Below are 18,394 nucleotides of genomic sequence, written 5' to 3' on the forward strand. Positions count from 1 at the left end.
GGTCAGGCTCGCTGACTTGGTTGATGCATGTCATCGTATCCCAATTGCGTGGATCGATGATCATGATGTCAATCGCTGGATTGTCTGGTCCAGACTCTATTATTTACAGAACGCCGTCATGTGGCTTGATATTGCTGAGTGTGGCGTTAAACAACAAACAAACAAAACAAACACATCCTTAGATATAAAAAACAAATGCCCCGGGTGTATCAACATGTTTATACTGTCAACTGGCCTTGTCTTGTTTCCACCCTTCCATCCTTGCCTCATCAAGCCCACGTTCCGGTGCTAAATATGATTCACGACAGGTACACTTTTGTATGAAAGTGATTTACCAGTGGCTGTCTTTGTTGACACGAATATGTCTTTTTTTTATCTTTTAACAACGATTGCCTATGTTGTTGTGTCTGGGATGAACTCGCGAATGTTTTCATTATCTGATCGACATGGTCGTCGCCTATGGTAGTCGGCATCTTTGTGAAGCTATACAAGATAAGAACAGCGATCTGATTGGATATCGCGTTTTCATAACAAGGGGCACAACTCGTGATTTGCGCCAGGCGTCGCCAGGGTCGAGCCAAGAAAAATGGCCTTGATGTGGCATGGGTAGAAAGAAGTGGACACGCTTGCTCGGGAAGATGTGGTTTTATGTGCAATGTCAGATATATTGACCGAGTTCTGTTGTATCCGAACTCCATACAATCCTCCTGCTTATCTTTTCCTAGCTATGAGTTGATGTTTTCTTTGTCCGGTACATGCAGCTCTCGTTCTCTCATATAAACACTTTGGATTTCTTCATTGCTAAAGACGTTATAAACAAGCATAGCTGGCACCACAATAAAAAGTCCTCCTATTAGAAAGCATGTAGTGATGTTGAATTCCGGGGACCAGTACAAGACATCTAACTCCTCGTTGTAATGATACAGCGTCCAGAATATAGATGCGATGGGGGTTCTCATAGCTTGAACTAACGAGGCCAGGATTGCTCCCTCTGCATGCTTGATCAGCAGAAAGTGAAACAGGTATCCAACGCAGTGAGCGGTAATCATCATCCATACTTTCAATGACAGGTTTTGGCAGGATGCGTCCGCGGAGACACTACAGCGCATTCCCAGAGATATTCGACTCAGCAGATCTTGGACCGAGTCGGCCTATATAAAAAAAGCATGTTAAGTCATATAGATAAAAGCGACAAAACCTTTCCACATTCATAATAAATCTCTGCTAAAAGCAGAGTCCATTGTACGATTCCGACTATATCATGACCATGTGTTTATGCATCACTATTGTTAAGAGTCATTAGACCATATTCCATTAAGTTCCTTACATATAACACATTCAAATATTTATAAAAGATGAGGAATTGAGAGGGTCCTTAAGCAAACCATTGAAATATTGTTATGAAAGTTATCAGACGGATTTCATAAATAGAAATTAGACTTTGATCTTTTTAAAAGAAACAGAATAATGTTTCTGCAATCTCAATGTCATTGTTGATTTTGATCTCAGTGCTCGCGGTAACTTTTATGAGAGATCAGTGCTCGCGGTAAATGTCATGAAATCTCAGTGCTCGGGGCAGTTTTAATGAGCTCTCAGCGCTCGCTGTAATTTTAATGAGATGTTAGTGCTCGGGGTAGTTTAATGAGATGTTTGTGCTCGCGGTATTTCCAATGAGATCTTGGTGTTGGCGATAATTTTAATGAGATGTCAGTGCTCGCGGTAATCTTCTGAGATCTTTTTGCTGGCGGTAATTTTAATGAGATGGTAGTGCTCGGGGTAATTTAATGAGATGTTTGTGCTCGCGGTATTTCCATTGAGATCTTGGTGTTGGCGATAATTTTAATGAGATGTCAGTGCTCGCGGTAATCTAATGACATCTTTTTGCTGGCGGTAATTTTAATGAGATGTTAGTGCTCGGGGAAATTTAATGAGATGTTTGTGCTCGCGGTATTTCCAATGAGATATTGGTGTTGGCGATAGTTTAATGAGATGTCAGTGCTCGCGGTAATCTAATGAGATCTTTTTGCAGGCAGTAATTTTAATGAAATGTTTATGCTCGTGGTAATTTTAATGAGATGTTTGTGCTCGCGTTAATTCTAATGAGATGTTAGTGCTCGCGTTAATTTCAAGGATATCTTAGTATTCGCTGTATCCTTAATGAGATCTCGGTGCTCGCAGTAATAATAATGAGATTGGTAGTTTCTGTCACTTCTTCAACGTATTTTTTAAGGGGAGTCGACATTTTTGCACAACATTTAATTTGCAGGACATTTCAAATTAGTCTTTTTAATTTTATTTTTTTAAAAATACAACCCCCACATACAACCCACCTCCTCCCTTGTTTGTTAATGAATAATGTGAAATTCTTACCTTTCCAAACCCTGGAATTAGATCTGCCCAGAAGAGAAGTATGACCGACACTAAAGCAGACAGCTGAGCATAGACGAGAAAATTGACGGTGTTGATCTGAAAATAACATGTTCAGTATTACAGAAGGAGCAAGATGATAAATATCTTCACTCTTTTGCATTTTTCACAAGGCACATTTTAATTCTTTTACTAATAATACCAATCTTACTTTTCTGAAGTTAATCTGCCTTGCGTCATAGTCAGCAATACTCGAGCTACATCACGGTGACCCTCACGAGTACTCAAGGCTGGGTAAGGCAAATCAGTGGTTGACGGCAAGAGCAACGATCCACTTCAAAGGGGAGAACATTGTGCCCACCCGATCCTCATTACGCGTCTCAGACGACTACCATTATACTGACCCGTGAAGATTCCGGGGTAGAATAGGTCTTCAGCAACCCATGCTTGCCGTAAAAGGTGACTATGCTTGTCGTAAAAGGCGACTAACGGGATCGGTTGGTAAGGCTCGGTTGATGCATGTCATCGATCCCAATTACGTGGATGGATGCTCATGATATTAATCACTGGATTGTCTGGTCCAGACTCGATTATTTTCAGACCGCCGTCATATAGCTGGAATATTGCTGAATGCGGCGTTAAACAACAAACCAACCAACCAACCAAGAATCAAACTGTGATAATTTTATTCGCACTTTTGTGCCACTTGATTGTCTGGTCCATCACTTGATTATCTGGTCAAGATTGAATAAAGTTTTACAGGCCGCCATCGTGTGGCAGGAGTGAGTGAGTTGGGTTTAACGCCGATGTTAACATTATTCCAGTTATATCACGGCTTGGGTAGGCTTGTGGTTAAAGCGTTCGCTCCTCACGCCGCAGACCCGGGTTCGATTCCCTACATGGGTACAATGTGTGGACCCAATTTTGGTGTCCCCCGTCGTTATATTGCTAAAAGCGGCGTAAGACCATACTCACTCACTCACTCACTCAAAGTCCTTCTGTTGAATTGTACAATGTCATGTGCATTTCCAATTTTAACAAGTGTACTATAATATATTAGATGTTAAAGAAATAAAGCTTACTTGTGGACGTTTCAGTTGTTGTTCTGTAATGACTCTGTTAACTGCGTCAGGGACGAATCCAAAGCAAAATGAAAGGGGCCAAAGAATTCGTCCAACAGCGGATACCACTGTGGCACTTCCTGTGCTACTTCCGGTTCCGCTACTTCCCTTCAAGCCCCAGATACGAGGCTCCATCGTGATAAAGAGACCTATCATTGCGATTATTATACAAACAGCTCTTCTAAGGCTCACACCTGAAAAACGAATTAGCATTACTTAAACAATTTCGAAACACGTACACAAAAGGATTCTGTGTACGTTGTGTAAGATTAAATTTAAAGCTGAAACAAAAATGAATTAGTACTGATCACCAACATGATTATTGTTTAAGACATTATGTGTGTATGTCCAACCTGACATACAGATAGTTGTGTCCCTTTGCCATGCCAGGAGCAGCTGTTTCTGTCAACACTTTTCATGATCATCACCACATATACTGAACAAAACAAGTGAGGGATCAAGAATGTTTTCGGGTTATTTATTGTAGTTAAGACCGTCACACACTTTCATAAAAATATCCCAAACAAATATTCCTGACCACTAACTATTTTTCTGATGTATTCCGGTGAATTATTAAGCTGAATAAATATATTTCTCGAACACACAGTTGCCTTTCGTGTATATTAAAATATGCATCATATGGCTATTCATTTTTCAACGGGGGCCACGGGTGGCCCAGTCGTCTAAGGCGCAGCGATTCGCTGTGCAGAGTTGCGTCCCTTGGGCACGCCAGATACCTATGATTGTGGGTTCGAATCCCGGTTCGCCCCGATTATGTTTCTAGGTTTGTCAGCACCAGAACCCGTGCTCGTGGGTTTCACCGAAGTGGTAAACGTCTGAGACCTGCATCACTTCGGGCTTTCCTCCCACATTAAGCTGACACGCCGCGATATAACTGGAATACTGTTAAAAGCGGCGTTAAACCCAACTCACTCATTCACTCACTCATTTTTCAACGAGAAATAACAGTGTTCACAATGGTGGTTTTGATTCCTAATGCCCTCACATCGATAGTGATCAGTAAATAGATAGTGAGTAAGCTGGGTGAAATACCGAATCCTCATTGTAAGAGAAATGCAGTTTGGTGAAACCGATGAGCATGGGTAGGGTGTTATGACCAGGGCGAATCTTGCATTCCAATTATTGGAACATGGAGTTTATATCAGAGATCCAGATAAGCTGCGTATCTGCGTAAAATACGCATCAGAAATGCAGAAATACGCAGTAAAATAATATCCAAGCGTATCAAATACGCAACGAACATTACAGATACGCTACAAAAATAAAACTTGTGCGTATCATCAAAATATTGTGAAGTAACCCTGCGTATTCGATTAGCAAATCAGCAACTTATTTTGAAATTATAAACGGGCATTTCGTCAACCTTGCCAAACTCCACATGACAGTTACATCATGATCATTTGCCATCACACTTTCTTGTGGAAGTATCGTGGTATTTTTGAGTCCTATAAAGCTCTCGAACCCACACAACACCAGTTTGCAGGGACTAGATGAAGAGTGTTTTTAAATATTTAACTTAAATACCCACATGTGTAAAAACTAGTGGGTAACAGAAATTTGAATACCCAGATAGAATAGCTGATACGCAGTGATTTTAAAATGCATGGGTAAAATACCCAGAACACCAAAAGCTTATCTGGAGCTCTGTTATATGGGACGTAACTCTGCACATGTTCACTGCTGACCATGGCTATCAACATAGGGCGACCTTGGGATTCGAACTACCAGTCGATTCAAGGGAGTTTGAATTAACGCCGCTTTGAACAGTATTCCAGTTATATCACAGCGTGTCACATTGATGTGTTTAATTACTAAGTGAAACCCACGAGCACGGGTATGGTGCTGACAAACCTAGAAACATAATCGGGGCGAACCGGGATTCGAACCCACAATCATAGATTTCTGGCGTGGCCAAAGGACGCAATTCTGCACAGCGATTTGCGGTACCTTAGACGACTGGGCCTCCCGTACCACCTTGATTCAAGTATCTGGTTCATCCTTAAAGTTTTCTTTTTTCACTTTTGTCGGAGCTGTTGGGTACATACCTTTCCTCAGCATGATGTATCTACAAATGACTGTAAAAGGTATAAGAGAGGAACCGATGATTGACTGCAAATACGGAGGGGTTCTTTCTGGAAGGCTGGCAAAGACGATGAAGACTCCAGTCAAAGCATTTGAGATCCCATATATTACCAAAGATTTGAAAGTGGCAGTTGGCCTCAAAGGCAGCTCCCTGTCGAAGAAGACCTTCCAAGCCAGGTACACTGAAGATAAAATCAGAAGCTCCCAGACTGTATCAACCAACTGTCCGACAAATGCATCACTTCCGATTGCAGTGAATGTCGACGACCACACAGGCAACACCAACGATGTGACCAGATGACCAAGTAAAGCAAATATAGCAAGAATTATACTCTTGGCGTTTGTGGACAATCCTCTGATGCGTGACCGTAGACCCGATAAGCAGCCTGACGTTTCGTGTTCTTTTGAACCTCCAATGAGGCGTATATTTTCCTCGTCGGGATCACTTGTTTCCGTGTTTACGGTGTCGCTCCGATCGCAGGTTTGAATGGATGGATTACCCGTGCCTTCCATCCTTGTTACTTACGTCATCCAATAGGAATCTGTATTAGATGTTTAACAGTGGATACACAAATAAGCGTTTTGAACAGGAATACTTCACACGGCAAGCTGTGTGTCATGTTTTTCGTTCCATCTACAGAAGGAAGTCCACTCGCACAACCACTGACCTATTTTAAGCCACGAGCGAAGCGCATGACGATGACGCGACGAGACCGCTGAACTGGTCGACCCAGTTAAGAAGAATCAATGCTGCTGTATGAGTGGTTGTGGTCGATTGTGCTAGGGCTGGGAAGGGAAACTCGGGTACCCGGGTCGGGTGGGTACTGAGAAGGACCCGGGTACTCACAGGACTACCCGGACCCGTGGTTAGTCACGCGACATATTGTTTAATGACAAAAAATATCTGGAACTCTATGGTTACTATACAAGTCACAAATGTTCGCATTTCTTTCTGACAATGCACCCATTTCTTCTGACTTTTCATATCTTTGAATAAAGAAATAACTTGAGTCAACTTCAGTGCATGACCAGAATGTTTAATACATGTATCTAAATACGTTTTGCCGGTGCTATGTTAAAAAGTGCCCAATTTGACATTGTCTCTTGAGACCTACAATGGGTACCCGGGTAGGGTCGGGTCGGGTCTCAGCTCTTGTCTGTGCGCACTTCTGCACGTGGGATTCGTGTGTGTGTGTGTGTGTGTGTGTGTGTGCACTTGAGTGTTAATTGCACTTGAGTGCGTGGGTGTGTTTATGTGAATTTGAAAATGTTTGTTTATGCCATAGTCAGCCGGCCTCGGGCTTACATTCTCCGTCAAGACCGAGGCAGGAGTTTATATCTTCTTATGAGCCGTCTAAATGCAAGAAATACCAGGAAAAATAAGAAAACATCGACAATCCACATACCGTGTATCGCGGTATAAAAGGAATTCGCTCAACGCGTGCGAGAGAAAAAAACACGTGCAGAAAAGTCGAACCTATATTTATAACAGAGTGACATCGTTAGAGGTTTATAAGTCTTGGGCCGATATTGAATAAACATACGCCTGAGGATTCTGGTTGAGAATTATCCCCAGCAACATCGGCGTGTGAGAGGCGACTTTGTGGATCGGGTGGCAAGGCTCGATAACTTGGTTGACTGCCTGTCATCGTACCCAGACGTTGGTCAAAATATTAATCAATGGTCTGTGTGGTCCAAACTCGATTAATATCGCGATCGATCTAGAGTATTGTTATCTGTAAACAACAAACAAAACCATATAAGGTCACTGTGACATAATCTGACTGGAATAATGCCAACGTGAAACAGAAATATCTCAAATATCTCAGCAAGCTGTCTTCGGGGTTTGTTCAAATTTGCGGAAATCACAAGGGAGAATAGAGCTTGTGATTATCAGATAATCTATCAAAATGATGATATTGTCAGGGCGCCTTTCCACGTATCAGGTTATGTCACCAATTGTTTTTCACTTCAGAGAAACAAATGTTAGTCTAGCCACAATCAATATCGCTTGCCACGTGACTTGCTTCCCATGAGGTATGTATGTATCATGTGACATGTGATAGTGTACACTCATATCCCACGTGCATGTCAATACCGTCACTGTGATACGAGGCATTAGTTTCACGTGTGTGAGAGTGATAACGAGTGGGGATAACCTGACAGGTTATTAAAGATTGATTGTTTGTTTGTTGTTTATCGCTGCACTCGGCAATTTTCCAGTTATATGACGGCGGTCTGTAAATAATCGAATCTGGACCAGACGATCCAAAGATTGACATCATGTGCATCGATCTAGGCAATTGGGAAACGATGACATGCATCAACCAAGTCAGCGAGCCTGACCACCCGATCCCATTAGTCGCCTCTAACGACAAGCACAATCGCCTTTAATGTGAACTTTGGTCAATTTGCATGTGACCTGGTGTGCTATGGATCTGACCTGCGACTGATATCAAGTGACCTGCGTCACACTTCGGAACAAGGACAACAGATAACACCATTTTATTTACAAATATGACCTCGTCATGTATACATGTAATTTCATCATCTATAAATAACAACTATTCAACAATTTCACAAGACATTTACACAGGAATAATTTCATTATAGCTGTCGATAAGGTTAAATATCAAACATAAACTTTGTTGTTTAACGCCGCACTGCACTTAGCAATATTCCAGTTATATGACGGCGGCCTGTAAATAATCGTGTCTGGCCCAGACAATCCAGTGACTGACATAATTCCACGCAATTGGGACACGATGACATGCTAGCACCCAAGTACAACCAGCAAAGATTGGTTTGCACGTATGTTATAACCAAGACAACACGGTTAAAATATATACATGATGTTTACACACGTCTTCGTACGTCATTGGACTGTCATATTGATTACCATCTATCGGCCATAATCATCAGTAATATTTATTAAACCGTGTTCGTATATCAATTTGATATTAAGAAATATTATCGACACTTGTTTAGCGCCAGTTTATTATCACGATGAAGTGATTTAAGATAATATCCTGCAGAAACCTTGGCTCCTATTTTAGGTCTTCTGGTTTATAGTTTACATGTGGATTTAAATGATTTCATGCACGTGGACTTTATTCTTTGACAACATGTGTCCTACTCTATCATCCTTTCTTTCGACAGATATTTTCTGGCGTTGACGTTGACTGTTAGCAGAAATAATCTAGCGTATTCGACGAAATAAACGCCCCGCTCTAATAAGCGCCCACGGCGACATTTGCTAAGATATTGGCTAGTGAACAATCCCAATTAGCACCCCTTCCGATTGATCAATGTACACAAGACTTATTTATTCGCGTATAATACGCACTCGTGTGTTATACGTACACTTAATTATGGCCATTTAATTCTGGAAACAATTATCTGTCGTACATAAACATTTCAAGCTGTCAGCATGAACCACGAAATTTATCTTTCAACTCTGTTCTTTTTTCATCAAAATAATATTCTAATTTTTTTCTAATTTTGGGAGCGCCCTGGGCGCTTATTACGTTGAATACGGTATATTTTATAATCCCCCCAACCTTTTCTTCCGTTGTAAATATCATTTAATCAACGTGTAATTTTAAAACAAATCGCGCACTGATTTTTTTCAAAGTTAAAATGATGTATTAAACATGCTATTTTTAAACAGGTCGTGCACTAAAAACAACTCCAACGTTACTATTGTTATTCTTTTCTTATTCTTTTCCAAATTTACCGTAATATATTTTACATATGTTTTGCAAACAGGTCGTGTACTACACTCTATTTAAATACTGATACAATTTATTTTACATGGAGTTATCAAAGAGGTCGCGTTCTGAATTCAATTTCGGTTTTATCGCCATTTGTTTTACATGTGATTTTCAATGATGTCACGGACAGAACTTTCCTTCAGTTCTTTCTCCTTGGCGTCCTGTTTGCTGAAATAGTTGTACATGATTACAGTCGGAACGATGATTACAAGGCCACCTAAGGTGAAGCCGGTCGTAATGTTGAAATCCGGGGACCAAAAGAAGTGGTTGTTAGGAACGTCAAACTTGAACAGAGTCCAGAACAAGGTCGCCAAGGGCGTCACCATTGATTGGACGACAACCGCATACACTGCGCCCTCTGCGTATTCTATTAATAGAAATTGGAAGAGATTCCCGAAGCAATAGCCAATCAGAAACAACCAGAGTTTCCACCATAAGCCATTACATGCAGCCTCCGTGCTAAAGCAGCAGCCAAGTCCAGTTCCGAGGTTCCCACCAAACTCTCGGATCGAGTCAGCCTAAAACAAAGGTGAAAATCAGGAATTTATATAAACAACATACGCACTAGGATGTAAATAGTATTTTTTCTTACAGTTTTCAGGAGAAATTGTGTATTTTAAAGACAGTGTGTGTGTGTATGTGTGTGTGTGTGTGTGTGTGTGTTATAACGAATGTGCGAGGTTGTGTGGGTGTCATAAAACGAATGTGTTTGATTGTGTGTGTGCGTTCGTGTGTGTGTGTGTGTGTGTGTGTGTGTGTGTGTGTGTGTGTGTGTGTGTGTTATAAAATGAATGTGTGGGAGTGTGATTGTCATGAAACGAATGTGTCTGTCTGTCTGCGCTAACTCAAGCGTGCCCAGATTTGATTGGTTGTTAAACATAAGTGAAAATCGACAAGCCGAATGCTACATTTATAAAATTTGGGACATGATACCTTTAAACGGTATTCGAAATTAAAAGAAGGTCCAACGATTTCCGGGGTTTGAATCCACACCTTTTCTGAACCAATCAGATTGCCCCGGCAGCTTCAATTTGTTTTACAAGGAGAAAATAACTAACGAACTTCAACGATATATTTGTCCCGATTGAATGCCTGGCAAAATCCCAATGCCTTTTACAAAGGACTGAATAAACGGAATACTCACCATTCCAAAATGTGGAATGAAGTCAACCCAGAAGAGGGGCAGAATGGTTAACAGTTGAAAGACCTGTGACCACATGATGAAGTTCAAAGACTCTGACTGAAAGACACATAACATATATAATGCTTGTTCAATGCTATTAAAGTTGCAACATCAATTAACTTAAATTTGTTTTAAAACTTGGTCAAGGGTTTGGACCAGACGAACCAGTGATCGACAACCATATACGCCGTCAGATGACGCCGGAATACAACCAGACAGGACCCACGTCCTCATTTCTATCAACTCTTACAAGTGTTGGGTAATGCAGGAATCGAACGTCTTTGGTGTGAAAAGCGACCGCTTTAACCACTTGGCCATCTTCCCGAGGCAAGAGCGTTAACAGACAATAAAAGTCCAGTTTCCACCCTTGCCGAACTTGGCTAGTATTATGGAGTCTAATTTTGGCTGGACTAACGAGTCTATGCATAGTCCAATCAAAATCGCGCACCGAAATCGAAATCCGGTTCGTAAACTGTCGTACAGATTTAGGTCGATTGCAGGATTTGCAAAGCATGTGCACCGCCAACTCGTTGTCAGCAGATATTTTCCAAATCTTATCATGTTTTTAATCAAGGTGCTCACGTGATTTGATGCATTTCGCGATGTTAGACCCGTTTTATCACAATGTAGATCTTGATTATCGATCAGATCGTACTGACTGGGCGCCACCATTTTGTGTGAAGCAAACGCATGTGATACGAGTGGTGGAATCTGATTGGTCCATAGGAGAGGTTTAGAAGGGACATAACTGGTAATAGCCACTGGTGGCGCTACGATCGAGCCCAGTTATTCCAGCCAAGTTCGGCAAGGGTGGAAACTGGACTTTTTAAGTCAGTTAACTCTCTTGCCTCAGGAAGATGCCACTTGGCTATCACATCGCCAATAGTGTGTACCATGAACCTATGTCAAATGTGATCAGTCTACACGACTATACAGCAAGAGAATATTGTACCATTACGTTGTTAGGTAACAAAGAGTATTTTACCGACTAAATCAGGATACATGAACATATTTTTACCTCGGTCCCATGAAGTGCCTTCTCCACGATGACGCTGCTTATCCCTGCGGGCAAAAAACCCAGCGCAAATATACAAGGCCAGAGAATACTTTCTGAGCTGCCGGAGCCTTCAGCCCCACTCCCTTCCAGCCCCCAAATTTGGGGTTCTACCGTGATGAAAAGACCGACGAGAACCACCCCGGTGCAAACAAGACGCCGGATGCTTATACCTGGAGAATAAATAATATGTATTTTAAAGTATTTTAGCATTTTATAGAAACAGGAGTTTTTATTGTGAAAAGCATTCCTATTGGTTTAAGAAAACAAATTTTCAATTCAAATACTGTATTAGTCTGAATGCCTTGTGTGACGATATCGTCAATATACATTGGGGGGGTGGAGGGCAGTTTAATACAATTACTGTGTGATATATAATTATATTGAGATTCATCATAAAATATCACGACAACAGTCCATCGTTATGTACCAAGAGCTACCGAGAACAATCAAGGAGCCCAGCTTATCACTGCAGAATTACATCCGTGCCTGCCCGTGAAGATCTGGGCTGGACAGGTCTTCAGCAACCCATGCTTGCCGTAAAAGGCGACCGTGCTTGTCGTAAGAGCCGACTAACGGGATCGGGTCGTCAGGCTCGCTGACTTGGTTGATGCATGACATCGATCCCAATTGCGTGGATCGATGCTCATGATATTAATCACTGGATTTTCTGGTCCAGACTCGAATATTTACAGACCGCCGTCATATAGCTGAGTGCGGCGTTAAACAACCAACCAACCAACATCCATGCACTTTTACAGACTTAATTCAAAACTAACATCGATTTTACTTTCAACAAAAACAGTAAACGCACTATTATGTCACAGGATTGTCTGGATTATAGGATCGTACACGTAGGGCATAGAAGCAAATAATATAGTTTTACTCTGAATGTTGTTTTATACTGATGTCAGTGTAGGGCAGCATGTTAATAAATTCTATAGGACCAGTGGTTGATAGCATAAGGGGTATGTCAAATATTGCGACCGTCCGTTTGTCATTTAGTTGGATGTTGCGACACGCAACGGGTGCTGGAGACATAATGAGCCCAGGGATCTCTTCATCAGGTAAGGGCACCGCCGTGATCTGTTTGGTTGGGCGTCTCCCCGGACATTCGTGACCAACTCGTGTTATTCCGGGACAAGCCGAATAGCGACTCGTGCCCCTCTCATGGCCATTTTTGCGACCGGGTTCCGTCTTAGCGCCAAGGGGCATACCTAAAACAACTGTCAACTCGTTGCGTAATGGTTCACATATATATCCCCATATATTATAATTTATTTTAGATGCAACTTAAAGCATATCGGGACATGCGGAAATATACAGTATGATTGAACACATTCCCTGTGTCATGGGTACGTTTTTAGATGCAAGACATATGTAAAATCAAAAATTATTTCTGAGGGATTCTTTGACGAAGAACTTGAAATCATACGCGCATTCTGATTGGTTTGTCGTATTTTCGCACATAACATTCATAGATAGGGGGACGGGTCTTCTTGCAGGTTACGGAAAGGGGCGAGTGGTGACGAATGCTAGCGGAATGCCGGCGGTTCGATTTCCGGCCGTGTTAAACAAAAGACGTTTAAAGATGGTCCATGATGGTGCCTGTTTGACGCTTGGCATTAGGGGATAAGTAACTTAACACAAAATGACAACAGCCACACCACAGGTATGGTCATCAGCGATGAAGGTTACCAGGTGATAACAGTGCATCTGTGTTATCTCCTTTTGTATACATGTGATGTAACCTTGTCTGAGGTGAGGTGAGGTGAAATGGGGTTTAACGTCGCACTTATATAGCGACAAGCATGTACGTGTGTGTGTTTTGTGTGGCTGCTTGTACTAGTCCGGACTGATGCCGATTTATAGTGCTAGCTCACTGAGATACCATGCCGCAGTTTAACATGAATACCCCACTCAGACACAGTATACTGACTCCGAGCCGACCAGTTCTTGTTTTAGCCCCTTAATGCCGAGCGCCAGACAGAGTAACAACAAGTACCATCTTTTAACGTATTTTGGTATGACGCGGCCGGGGATCAAACCCCGAACCTTCCGCTCTCCGGGCGGACGCTCTACCACAAGACCACGGAGGCGGCCTAACCTTGTCTGAAACATGACATGCTAATACATGCACAGTGTCCGTGGCTCGCCATGCTTCTATTGATAGCTGGCGTATAGTGAAGCAATTTTGACATACGCCACGTCATGCCATTGTCAAGGACGACTTTCTGCCATTACAAAAGCAGAAACAAAGGTCTGTTATTGTCACAGGCGGGGTTAAGATGGGCAGGTATCATAGGACAGACGCCAATGTGTGACCGAGTATGATGGTTTGTCTGTTCAAGATTCAAACATAATGTCGTTCCATTACTCAACGATTAACGGTTACGGTGTAAAAAAACATTCACGGACTTTCTGAGGCAATGAGAAACATGACGTGGTGCCTACAGTATAATCAAATTTGGGTTTTGCTAGGTTTTTGCCTCAGTGATTGTAACACAATGTCATGCACGTTCTACACCACTCAATCTCCATACTGGGGCGGTAGGGTTCGATTCCTACAATGCGTGAAGACCATTTCTGGTGTCCCCCACCGTGATATTGCTGGAATATTGCTAAAAGTGGCGTAAAATCAAACTCACTCACTCAATCTCCATTCTGCTCTTCAGACACGTAAGGCCAAATACGTCAAATCTTACCCAAAATTATTACCTTTCCAATATAAAAACCCAAAACATTCGAACATTATCCATTGAAACAAAAAAACAACAACATGAGAATGACATATTACCTTTTCTGAGGATGAGAAATCGACATACAACTGTGTAGGGTATGACGGTGGTTGCCAGGATACCTTGCAAATATGGCGGTGTGCGACTTGGGGGACTCGCAAACACAACAAGAACTCCGTTCATGGTAGTAGCGAACCCTACCAGTAACAAGATCTTCCAGTTAGCGGTTGGTTTGAAGCACGAGAAGCTGCGTTCAGTTGGGTATTTCATGACAAAAGTCATAACTGCGAAGAGCAGAGGAAACAATATGGACGACACCAACAAAACAACAAATGTGTCTCCGCCAACTTGGTCCATCGTCCCTGCAAACACGGGAAGCGAGACGTTCATGAGGACGTTAGAAGCAATGTTAATGACGGCGATGAAGACAGTTAACGCCCCTTTTGAAATCCCCAATTTCGCCGTTATTCCAGTTTGAGGTTCCTTGCGCACATGTAGGAGCGTTACAATGTCAACGGGTCCAGTTTCTTTTGGAGGTACAGACGGGTACACGTTTCCGGTACCACGATACCTGCCGGAATTGTCAACATTGCTTTCGTCAGCTGGAGATAGTATCGGATGCTTGTCGTTTTGAACATTCATCCGAGATTGTCTACTACCCGACATTTCTTCAAATATAGAGGTTGTTTCAAAATTATCCAATTCCGGGTTCAATACGTCTCCTTGTTGGCTCGTGGTATGCCAAGAAGTGATCACAAAATTTTGTTTGGAAGGAAATTAAAACTGTCCACTCACGCCTCGTGACAACATTAATACAGTCATATGACATCCGATAAAGTTTCATTTAAACCGCTGATGTATTTACAATAGAAGAGATAACCTTCCTTTGTCGTATGAAGAGAAGATAATGATTTCCTATTGTATGAAGTATCAGGTGCGCGTCGGAAATAGGCTAAACTCAACTGGCGTTGATTTGGCAGGACATGCTTGCCCTTTTCGTAAACAGAGGCGTGTTCAGGAGGGCGGGCGCTCGCGCGAGCGAACAGCGAGACACTATAACGCCTTCCTGAACGGAAGGCGCGTACTCGCTCTCGCGGCACAGCATTCAAAATGGCGGTGTCGGGACTGCTCTATTCGAGTTGCCGTTAGATGACTTATCAAAGCCGGCGGAGGCTATGGATGCCACTTATTTAGATTACGCCCACACTGCTCTCAGTGTTTTATTACAAGACAGAAAGAGGGATCAATTTTGTATTATCTCCGTTTGTTAGGCACAGTTCCATCATTTGCACAATGTTGGACGCCATCTTGAATGACTAGGCGAACTACCTCCCGCGCTTGATCGCGAGTACACGCGTGCGCTCGCGCGGTCAGCCGTGTTCAACAGCGGGCGCTCGCGTAATATCGCGAGCGCCCGCCCTCCTGAACACGCCTCAGAACTGGATCGGGTGACGGAAGGCGCGTACTCACTCTCGCGGCACAGCATTCAAAATGGCGTCGCCGGGTGTCGGGACTGCTCTACTCGAGTTGGCGTTAGAAGAATTATCAAGGCCGGCGGAGGCTATGGATGCCACTTATTTAGATTACGCCCACACTGCTCTCAGTGCTTTATCACAATACAGAAGAGGGATCCAAGCCCCACTTGGCACAGAACGCATAGAGGACTATGTAGAAGCTACCGTACCTCGATACAGCGACCCCTGTTCAGGGCTCACTTCAGAATGAACAGAACGTCCTTTCAGGGTGTAATATTATTTCCAGTTCGTTTTGTGACATAATCTTTGAAACAGTCTGCGTATGAATTAATCACGATCACTTTAACCACTAGGCTACCCGAGTGACCCCTTTTGGGTAGAAAGGCAGTTGGGATAAAGAACAACCCATTGAATACTATTGCTTTGAAAAGTACTTCCAGAGATATCACTACATGTCACCTTGTTTGTTGGAGGAAAGCCCAAAGTGATGCAGGTCACAGATGTTTACTACTTGGTTAGAATCTGTTTCATCGGATAATCGAGATGGGTTATTCTCTTGGGTGGAAGATTAACGTTTACTACTTCTGTGGGTGGATTATACATGTACTGCATGTTGAAGTTGATCTTTGTTGTCCTTACAGAAGGAGGTGTCACGAATGTTCACCGTACTTAACAACACAACACACAATGTGAATAGAATAGACACGTCACGTCATTAAAAATGAAATCATAAACACGCTATGTTGTTTGTTTGTTGTTTAACGCCGCACTCAGCAATATTCCAGCTATATGATAGCGGTCTGAATAATAATCGAGTATGGACCAGATAATCCAGTGATTGACACCATGAGCATCGGGATTGGGATATGATGACATGCATCAACCAAGTCAGCGAGCCTGACCACCCGATCCCGTTAGTCGCCTCTTACCACAAGCATAGTCGTCTTTTATGGTAAGCATGGGTTGCTGGAGATCTTTTTTTCTCCCCGGATTTGTTACACAAAAGTTTAATATGCTATTAAGTAATCAAATATTGTATGGACCATGGGATACGGATGACATTGTCGTTTAAGGTGCCGAATTTAACTGTGTCATTGGTCGTGCCAGAATCTTATTATCGTGGGTTCGAATCCTACATTCCTCCTGGTGAATTTTGGTTTGTCAACAATTTATACCTCTGCTTGTGGGTTGCGCCTGAGTGGTAAACATACTTCACAAGGGGTTTTCCCATTTAAAAGTGACCATCTTCCCAAGGCAAGAGCGTTAACGCTGACTATAAAAATCCAGTTAAAATCAAGGCTCGAATTTCAAGGGTCAATCGTGGCACCACAAGTGGTTATTACGAATTATGTCCCTTCTATGTTCCTCCTATTGACCAATCAGATTCCACCTCAAATATCACTTGCAACTGCTTCAAACAAAATAACGGCGCCCTGTCAAGATGATCTGATCGATAATCAAGATCTATATTGTAATAAAACGGGCCTTATCTCGCGAAGTGCATCAAATCAATTGAGTACCTTCATAAAATAACATGAAAGGATGTGTAAAATATCTGTCGACGCCCAGTTAACGTACATGTTTTGCAAATCCGTGCAATGTGTGAAGCCCATTTCTGGTGTCCCCGCCGTGATATTGCTAAAAGCGGCGTAAACCCAACTCACTCTGACTGACTGTTTTGAATACTATTTGCATAATATCTGAATAATAACGTCAAAAGCGTCAATTCTGCAAAGCGAATTGTGGTGCCTTAGACAACTAGTCTTCCAATAGGCAATTTGGGTAAGAGTGAGTTTGATTTTGCACGGCGGCATTAAGCAGACACTTAAGCAATATCACGGAGGGGGACACCAGAAATGGGCAGTTGGGATAAAGTGAGTGAGTGAGTATGGTTTTACGCCGCTTTTAGGAATATCACGGCGGGGGACACCAGAAATGGGCTTCACACATTGTACCCATGTCGGGAATCGAACCTGTGTCTTCAGCGTGACGAGCGAACGCTTTAACCACTAGGCTACCCGACCGCCCCAGTTGGGATAAAGAACAACCCATTGAATACTATTGCTTTGAAGAGTACTTCAGAGATTCACTTCATGTCACCTTGTTTGTTGGAGGAAAGCCCAAAGTGATGCAGGTCACAGATGTTTACTACTTGGTGAAACCCATCAAAGGGGATGGTGTTCACAGACCAAGAAGATAGGAAACTATGCAAGCTATGATGAGTGCCACGATTCATGCAGCTATGTCAGAGACAACAAACACATGGGACAACAAACCAATCATCAGCCGATCACATCTTCCCAAGGCAAGGGAGTTAAATGACTGTAAAAGTCCAATTTCAGTGTGGAAAATGGACTTCAACAGGGCAGCTAACACCCTTGCCTCGGGAAGATGGCAGATCCTGGCCCAGAATAGATGACTTAACAACCTCAATGGCAAATTCCGGAGTCAAAGAGTGAGTGAGTGAGTTGGGTTTAAAGCTGCTTTTAACATTATTCTAGTTATATCACAGCGTGTCAGCTTAATGTGGAAGGAAAGCCCGAAGTGAGACAGGTCTCAGACGTTTACCACTTCAGTGAA

General features: G+C 42.5%; 2 protein-coding genes across 2 annotated transcripts; both read right to left on the reverse strand.

Annotated features, from left to right (window-relative positions):
* Window positions 1-204: 204 nt before the first annotated feature.
* Window positions 205-6,310, reverse strand: LOC124121565. The gene is made up of 4 exons (XM_046484579.2): window positions 5,555-6,310; window positions 3,450-3,682; window positions 2,371-2,466; window positions 205-1,151 (listed from the first exon to the last, which is right to left on the reverse strand). Exons 1-4 carry the CDS (start codon window positions 6,102-6,104, stop codon window positions 726-728), a joined length of 1,305 nt encoding a protein of 434 aa, XP_046340535.1. The 5' UTR covers window positions 6,105-6,310; the 3' UTR covers window positions 205-725.
* Window positions 6,311-9,013: 2,703 nt separating this feature from the next.
* On the reverse strand, window positions 9,014-15,738 carry LOC124121566. Its single transcript, XM_046484581.2, has 4 exons — window positions 14,399-15,738; window positions 11,566-11,774; window positions 10,509-10,604; window positions 9,014-9,882 (listed from the first exon to the last, which is right to left on the reverse strand). Exons 1-4 carry the CDS (start codon window positions 15,003-15,005, stop codon window positions 9,463-9,465), a joined length of 1,332 nt encoding a protein of 443 aa, XP_046340537.1. The 5' UTR covers window positions 15,006-15,738; the 3' UTR covers window positions 9,014-9,462.
* Between the last annotated feature and the right edge of the window lie 2,656 nt (window positions 15,739-18,394).

Source organism: Haliotis rufescens, unplaced genomic scaffold (genome assembly GCF_023055435.1).
Source record: "Haliotis rufescens isolate VD_foot unplaced genomic scaffold, xgHalRufe1.0.p SCAF_13, whole genome shotgun sequence".
In the NCBI taxonomy this organism is placed as follows: domain Eukaryota; kingdom Metazoa; phylum Mollusca; class Gastropoda; order Lepetellida; family Haliotidae; genus Haliotis; species Haliotis rufescens.

Bases quoted from the DNA above. Each gene is read 5' to 3' on its own strand.
- LOC124121566 (XM_046484581.2), bottom strand. From the start codon at position 15,005: ATGTCGGGTAGTAGACAATCTCGGATGAATGTTCAAAACGACAAGCAT. The intron at 11,775-14,398 runs GTAATATGTCAT...TTTATTCTCCAG, and splicing joins ATTTCTCATCCTCAGAAAAG to GTATAAGCATCCGGCGTCTT. The intron at 10,605-11,565 runs GTAAAAATATGT...TGTGTCTTTCAG, and splicing joins AGGCACTTCATGGGACCGAG to TCAGAGTCTTTGAACTTCAT.
- LOC124121565 (XM_046484579.2), bottom strand. From the start codon at position 6,104: ATGGAAGGCACGGGTAATCCATCCATTCAAACCTGCGATCGGAGCGAC. The intron at 3,683-5,554 runs GTATGTACCCAA...TTCGTTTTTCAG, and splicing joins ATACATCATGCTGAGGAAAG to GTGTGAGCCTTAGAAGAGCT. The intron at 2,467-3,449 runs GTAAGCTTTATT...TGTTATTTTCAG, and splicing joins AACAACTGAAACGTCCACAA to ATCAACACCGTCAATTTTCT.